The 8,466-nt window shown below is 42.7% G+C and overlaps 1 protein-coding gene across 1 annotated transcript; it reads right to left on the bottom strand.

The window, feature by feature from the left end:
• Positions 1–5,251: 5,251 nt before the first annotated feature.
• Positions 5,252–7,614, bottom strand: LOC122918873 (olfactory receptor 10R2-like). The gene is made up of 2 exons (XM_044267798.1): positions 7,600–7,614; positions 5,252–6,217 (listed from the first exon to the last, which is right to left on the bottom strand). Exons 1-2 carry the CDS (start codon positions 7,612–7,614, stop codon positions 5,252–5,254), a joined length of 981 nt encoding a protein of 326 aa, XP_044123733.1.
• Positions 7,615–8,466: the final 852 nt, after the last annotated feature.

The following is an 8,466-nucleotide window of genomic DNA, read 5'->3' as shown; positions in this document are numbered from 1 at the left end:
TTTTATTTTATCTTTATATTGATTGTATTATATGCTTATATACTTCATAGTTACAAATATAGTATATTTTTGTCCTTTTAATTTTTTATTTATTTTTTAAAAAATTTTATTTATTGATTTCACAGAGAGAGAGATCACAAGTAGGCAGAGAGTCAGGCAGAGAGAGTGGGGGAAGCAAGCTCCCTGATGAGCAGAGAGCCCAATGCGGGACTTGATCCCAGGACCCTGAGATCATGGCCCAAGTGGAAGGCAGAGGCCCAACCCACTGAGCCACCCAGGCGCCCCTCTTTGTCCTTTTATATCCTTATTTGAGGTATCCTTGTTCTTTCAGTTACTGAGTCAATTATAACGGCAGGTTTGTCAGTTATCAGTGTTTTCTTTAATGAATTTTCAATTTTTATGATTGTATACATATATATTTGGGATTTTTATGTTCTTTTGATAAACTGAACACTTTACTATTCTGAAATTACACCCTTTATCTCAAAGAATGTCCCTGGTTCTAAAATTAACATTAGCTGATATTAATACAGTCACTACAGCTTGGATTCAATTTGGGGGTCATGGCATGTATTTTTCCCATCTTTGAATCTTTAAGTGACCTGTGGTTCATAATTAAAGTAGGCACCTTAGAGATTGTATATAAGTAGATTTTTTTTAATCCAACTGAGTAATCTCTGGTGTTAAATTTTAATCTCATTTTTTACTGCCTTTTGAAATTAATTGAGTAGATTCCGTTTTGAGCAACTCCATTTTATGTCACCTTTGCCTTATAGGTGTTTGTTTTAGGGCAACTCTCTGTGACGATGGAAGTGTTAGGGGTCTGTGCCTTCTCTTCTCTTGGGGGCCTTATGCTGCCTGTTGTACAATGTCCGGAAAATGTTCATTTTTCCCAGAATTTAATTTTTTAAGATGGGAGTTCAACTCCAATTTCTATTAACCCATCTTGGTAAGAGCAAGGGTCATTACTTACCTTTTTAATATTCATTAAGTTCTCAAGGCAACTTAAAAAATTTATAACTAAACTCAATAAATCTATATTTATTATTTGTATATTTGTAAATATTATATAATATATATTAATTATTATAATATAAGAATATAAATATATACATATTTTAATAATAAATATAATGTAAATACATAATAAACATAACACATATTTATTATTAAATAATATCTGTATAATATACATATATAACATTTTATACCTTTATTATTATACATAATATATGTTACATATGTGATATACATACATTATATATACACATATACCATGCATAATATAACATGTTATATATTACTTAATGCTATAAATATTAATTATTAATACATTTATATGATTAACAGTTGTATTTAAATATAAATAACATATTATAAATATATTATTTAATATTATAAATAAATAATAAAAATTGAGGACATTGGTATATACATTTTTATTTTATTTTCTCTTGGCAACGATTTTTTATTTTTTATTATTTTTTATTTTATTTTTTTTTAAGATTTTATTTATCTATTTGACAGAGATCACAAGTAGGCAGAGAGGCAGGCAGAGAGGGGGAAGCAGGCTCCCTGCTAAGTAGAGAGCCGGATGTGGGGCTCGATCCCAGGACCCTGAGATCATGACCTGAGCTGAAGGCAGAGGCTTTAACCCACTGAGCCACCCAGGCGACCCAGCAATAATTTTTTAAATTTTTATTTTATTTTGTCAGTGTTCCAAGATTCATTGTTTGTGCACCTCACCCAGTGCTTACTATAAATAAAATTTGAGAATGTTGGTATATATATATATATATATATATATATATATGTGTGTGTGTGTGTGTGTGTATATATATATATATATTTTTTTTTTTTTTTAAATTTAAAAATGTGTAGAAAAGGAGGCCTGAGTGGCTCAGTCCACTAAGTGTCTGCATTCAGCTCAGGTGATGACCCCAGAGTCCTGGGATCGAGCCCCACATCCGGCTCCCGGCTCCCTGCTCAGCGGGGAGCCTGCTTCTCCCTCCGGCCTTTGCACCTGCCCCGGCTTGGGCTCTGTCTCTCTCTCTCTCAAATGAGTAAATAAAATATTTTTAAAAAGTGTAGGAAGGGAGGGGAGCATCACTTACAACGTGGAGGACGGTAGCTCGGAGCATCTTTAGGTCATGAGCCAGAACCACGAGTGCTTCCACGGAGGACCCTGCGGGAGGGAGCGCGGGCAGTGAGCTGGAAACCGGACCCGGGTCCCTTCACCCCGCATCTCCCCTCAGGGCAGGTGCTCGGTCAATGTGCGCGGAAGGAGCAAGTCAGGGCTGGCCTTTGAAGCTGGTGCACTCAGCCGGTCGCTCCCTCCTCCTTTCCCAGCATCCAGCCTCCGCGCTTCTGCCTGAAAAGGTCACCGATCAAGCGGCCATGGATCGACCTCTGGCGTCGGGTGCCTGGTTCCTTCGGGCTGGGCTGCGGCTTCTCGCACACCCGCTTCGGGAGGGCGTGTGTGATCTGGCGTAAACCCACAGTCGGAAAACACCTGGACACACGCCTGCTCCGTGTCTGCGCACCAGTGTCAACCCTGGCGTCCAGGATGGGGGAGGCCGGGTTGCTTAGGGTTCGGGAGCATCGGTCAGCAGGGAGAGGACAGAACGCGGGCGTGGAGAAGTGTAACTGAGAACACTGAAGGGGACGCTTGTGCTCCAGCAGGGATGGAGGAAGATACAGGAATGATTGTGGGGCAGGTACATTAGCAAAGTCCGAGACAAGAGGAACAGGGCATTTCAGTCCAATCCTCGGAGTTTTCCCCAAAAGAATGATGCGGGGTCCTGGAGTGGCAGTGTTTGGAAGGACTGACGGAGAGGGCTGTGGAAGGGAGCGTGAGTTAATGTTTTAGGTAGAAGGGAGCCTATGTGCGGCAGCTTCAGCAAAGAATAGGCTGATATTTTTCAGGAAAAAAAATATATATATATAAAAAATGTACATTTTAGATGTTGATTGTCAGCTTATTGTAATAATCAGATTTATTACAGAATTTTCTCCAGCCGCATTCACTTCAAAGGGAATGGTGGAAAAATTAGATCTCTGGGTTTTTAAGGTTGAGGTCTTGCCATACAACACTTCTCTCTTCTTTTCTTACGTAAACAAACATTTTAAAAGGACAAGTGAAAAGGAGGACGGTAGGCAGGTGGGCTGGCTAGAGGTTCTGACTGCAGAGTCAGGAAAAGTAGCCTGATGAACGAGGAGAGTCTTGCAGGGGTGAGGCCGCCTTCTCAGGATCGTCTCTGGATCCGGAAACCTTACGCTCTGCACCTTTTCTGCCCACTTAATCTCATCACAGTGGGGTTTTGTAAGAAGGAAGAAGGAAGGGAAGCCCTCAATAATGAAGCGTAGAACTTGAGCTTTAAGAGGGGTTACAAATAGCATAATTGTTAGGGTGCATCGTTGCCACCACCGTGCCTTGTAAGGGGTACGAGGTGGGGACGTGGGGACTGGACAGGGAGCAGGACTGTGGCACTGGTCTCTGTGACAATGGAGGGGACTTTTCAAGCCCCTCAAAAGATTTTCTGATGGTACTTCAGAAAGCCATGCCCAGTTTCCCTCGGGCTCCTGCTTCCGTCATCAGACTCCTGGAAGACTGCCGGAGCCCCGGGGTGGCCCAGGGCGTCCCTACCGTGCCACAGAGCATCTCGTCTTCTTGCCACCAATCTGACATCCCTTCCCAGAGTGTAGTTTGTGAAACGGAGGAACTATTTCTTTTTAGAACTCACAGTTGCTGGAGAAGAGCACGTATTCTGTGACGTGGAGCCGAAGGCAAAGTGTAAGTGCCCCTAAATGGAACCTTCCGGAGACAGAGAAAGTCACTCTGTTTTGTGGAGCACCCAAGATGAGGGTGCAAAGCCTCTGAGCACCAGCACCATCAGAACAAGTGCTTGGCAGGCATGTGTATCTAGCCCAGGGCTCCTTGCCACTGAGCATAAGCAACATGGGATTCCGTGCAGCCACTGTTAATTGTGTTTCTGTTCAATACATGTACCATGTAGCCTCCAGCTCTGGAAGGAACAGAATGCAGTTATACGAGAGATGACCAGTAGCCTCGAGGTTATAAGTAAAGTATGGAAAGGGCTGGATATTCTAAGCACAAGCTAAAGGCAGAGATTTAAGGGGCAAAATACCAGATATGAGATTGCCTTAGAGAATAACACAACTAAACTAAACTACCCAAAATAGGCTTCGTAAAGATAGGACTGGGGATATACAACATAAAATCCTGTAGCCTAAGGGAGGTAGGAGTTAGGGAAGAGCACGCCTGTGACAGAATTAACAGGAAATGGGAGAGAAAACAGAACAAAACAAAACACAAAACCCTAAGGTGTATTAACATAAAATTGACTTCCAGCACAAGGCAGATGACTATCCTGTCACCTGGAATATTGTCCCCATTTCCTGGTGACCCATTTGAACAACACTCTTAACAAAATGGGAAATTTCTTGAAAATAATGAAGAGATGGATGACCAGGATTTTGAGGGGTCTGTGGGCTCTGAGTTGTCATGAAGGTCAAAGGAGTCGTCAGCTGAGACAGGACAGTGCATCATCCTGTTAAAATGTTTCAGTTGTCACTGTGTAAGTGAAATAGTAGATAGAAGATATGCACATCCAGAGGTAATAACTAGGACCAAAAGGAGGAAGAGAAACAAAGGTGGGACTTGATAACACTTCGGGGGTTTCATATTGTCTGGCCCCCTAGTTAGCCTTCAGTCAGAGGCTGGGCAGGTGGGACTCCGTGATGAGAGAGTCATTGAAAGTGATAGCTTTGGATCCTTTCCAGTGTGGATGGCTCCTGATTATATTAGTAATTTTCAGTTAGATGTATTCCATTTTACCCATGGTTTTTGTGAAAAACCCTACGAAGATTTTTCTAAATCACTGAGAAGTTGTGATGACTGAACCTTCTAGACGGAATGACCTTTCACAACGTGCTGTCTTTCCTGAAATGGAATGAACTTGGTCTATGCATCCAAGGATGCCTGTTTCCAGTTCTGAGAAATCAAAATACATATTTGTGCAAGTTTAAAGGCATTTGAGACTTGTATCTGATTAACAATCAACTCAAATTCACAGCTGCACTCCACAATGCTTATCAAAATAATATCCTGGGGAAGCTTGCACTGTGAGGCTATCCCATGCTATGTAAATGAAAGGTGACAGTATCATCAGCTGTATAATTATTGTTACATCCTCAGAAAGGAGGTTTTCATAGATGCCAAGTACTCTCATCACAGAGCTTTAGGATAAAACCTTCCTCTGGCAATCACTTTTCTTATGGCCATCTGGACATCTTTGTTCCTGAGGCTATACACCATTGGGTTCAACAATGGAGTCACAACTGTGTAGGTCACTGTCACAAGCCTATCTTTGTTAGATGAGAACTTGGTTGAGGGTCGAAGGTAGACAGAGGAGGCACAGCCATAGTGGACAATGACCACAGTGAGGTGGGACGCACAGGTGGAGAAGGCTTTTCGCTTGCCATCGGTGGATGGGATCTTCAGGATGGTACGGACAATGAAACCGTAAGATATGCATATGAAAGTCAGGGGGACCATGAGTGCTAGAACTCCACCAGCGAAGATGACCAGCTCATTGATGTAGGTTTCTGTACAGGCAAGCTGGATAACTGGTGAAATGTCACAGAAGTAGTGGTTGATTTTATTGGGACCACAAAAAGGGAGTTCAAAGACTAAGAATGAGCCTGTCAGTGAGAATAAAAAGCCAATCATAGCACAGGTGGCTGCCAGCTGTCCACATACCTGCCAACGCATTAGGACAGGGTACCGAAGTGGATGGCAGATAGCAGCATACCGGTCATAGCCCATGACCCCCAGCAACATGCAATTAGTGACAGCAAAACCAAGGAAGAAAAACATCTGAATGGCACAGTTAATGAATGAGATTGTTCTGAGCAGAGACAACAGATTTAGGAGCATCTTGGGCAGGATGACGAAGGTGTAGCATGTCTCAGAGATGGAGAGGATCCCCAGGAAGAAGTACATAGGTACATGGAGGCTGCGATCCAGGCGTATGACTGTGACAATGGTGAGGTTCCCACTCAGAATAATCAGATACAGGCACAGAAACACAGCGAAGAGGATGAGCTGGATTTCTCCAAGGTTGGAGAACCCCAGCAACACAAACTCTGTGACCGAGGAGAAGTTAGCTTGGTTGACTCGGTCCCCAAGATTGACCTACAAAGAACAGGAATGAAGGAAAAAACTGTTTACTTACCCTGAAAGATGCAGGTAGCATATCCCACTGTGATGGAGGAACAAATAATAGAAGGGGAAAGGCAGGTGCTGGCAGGAAATGTCTTGTCCATTGTGTCAGTTTATGGAGCTGTTTCAAAACTCAGAGTACACCTGTTTCCACGACATTTCTGCCTTTCTTACAATGCTTAGGTCAAAGTAAATTTTTCACACTGCCTATCTCAAATAGCAATTAGGGATGGAAATATCTGAAGAGTTCCCATGTGACAACCCAGCTCTGCCGTTTTTCATCTGTGTAGCTGTGCCTCCGTGTTCCCATCTGTAGCATAAAGACGCTAAGAGCACCTCACTTCCCAGCTCCTTGTGGAAGTTAGGGGACTTAGCACAGCATATGCACACAGCAGACTGTTAGTAGATGTCAGCTTCTGCTACCGATGCTGTTTAATCTTCAGGAACTGGTGGCTAGCTCTTCTGATGTTTTCTTTTGGATGTGCTTAAAGTGTATTTCCACCTAAGATTTTCTTTTTGGCCCTATAATTTTATTTTTACAAAATCACAAAACCGACATCAGACCCGACTCTTATTTTTGCATATTTTCAGTGATGACAATAATAATGTGCTGATGTCAGTTTATCTTTTGATCTGATTCCACAACCTGTTTGACTCACTGAAGAAAGGGGAGTTGGAAGGAGCCTTAGTGCCCTGAAGTGGCTCTGGAAGAAGCTCAGGTTCTCAGGGTCAGGTCGGTCATTGGTTTTTACCACCTGCATACCACTCTGCCAGGAAGAGAAACCTGATTTAGATTTCTGCTACAATTGTAGTTTTAAACCTAGGACAGAAATCTGTCCAATGCATCAGACCTTTCCTGAGCATGAGCTGTTATATCTCTGCACCTTTTTCCTGGGTTTCCAACAGAGCTCGCTGCTGTGTTAGACACACCTTATCTTGAGGGATCCAGCTCCTGCAATTTTTCCCCACTAAAGGATGGGCAGACCCTTCCCCCTCAACTCAATTAAAATCAAGTTTGAGTTTAATAAAGTAATAAATGAACATCCCAAACAACCAAATAATTGCAGACAATAAAAACACCATGTAGATTGCACAATGAAATTCCTTAGCTAAGGTGGCTCAGTTCAAGAGACCAACTGACTACTGACCCCACACCTTTGACGTTCAGACTTTCATCCACGCCAGCTCTGAGTGCTTTCGCTGTAGGTTCCCTTGCTTTTAAGAGAAGGCTGGAAGCAGGATATTGGTTCTGTTTTTCTAACTATGACTCTGGCTCTTCACAGTCCTCTCTGCCTCTCTTGATGGCTCGCGATAGCAGAGCACCAGGCTCTTCCCTGAGCAATGTATTCATTTACCTCCTCAGCTTCCATCCCTGAGGCTTATGCTGTAGATCTGTTGTCCACACAGTATCTGGTAGTGAGGTCTAAAGCCAGCAGAAGGTCTGCAAGGGGAAAACATCTCAGTTAGACAGTCTTTTTACCCTTTCGTCCCCTATTACACTTTGCTGGTACACCACTGTCACCAGAGAATAGTTTCATGTGACAGTCAACAGTGGAAGTTGAACGAACTGAATGTGGAAACTCACCTTGACAAGGAGTCATAGGTATTTACCCTTTCTTTTTCAATTATCCAGGGGACTCAATTACCCAGAGGAACCAGGCTCTCAGGGCTGGTGGAGAGAGGAGGGGTCCATTCCATGAGCTCTGGGAAACACAGTTTATGGAATTGGTTTGAAGCCTTCTCTGGGCCTCTACAGCTTGGTTGGTGATGTCCTATTTTATTTTATCTTCCCCAAACCCTATACAATCCTCCATGTTTTTAAGCTGTTATGCATATGTGTGCCTTGCTCTCCTCACATGCTCTTTGTAACCATCACTAACGAGACTAATGCTTATGGGATTATAAGAACATTCCCCAAATTATCATTTGTGACTGGCACTTGTCTATCAGTGGACTTCACTTAGTTTTCCAGATAAAATAACCCAACAGGGCCTATTTCTCTTTGTGCCCTTAGCACATGGCTATTAGAATTCCGTGACACCCAGAGATTCTAACCAGATGAGAATAAAACATTAGTTTTACTACAACCCTTTCTATCCTGAAATGGATATATTCTATTCCTCTCCATGACTGACATTCCAATGCCCAAAACTGTGTATTCCTACCTCCTCTGCTGAGAATTCTGAGCAACATCCCCTAACGCATCATTGAAAGCTTTTCTT

This window comes from Neovison vison, chromosome 10, assembly GCF_020171115.1.
Source record: "Neovison vison isolate M4711 chromosome 10, ASM_NN_V1, whole genome shotgun sequence".
NCBI classification, from domain to species: Eukaryota; Metazoa; Chordata; class Mammalia; order Carnivora; family Mustelidae; genus Neogale; species Neogale vison.
The sequence above is the reverse complement of the archived record's forward strand: the minus strand, read 5'-3'. Positions and strand labels throughout refer to the sequence as shown.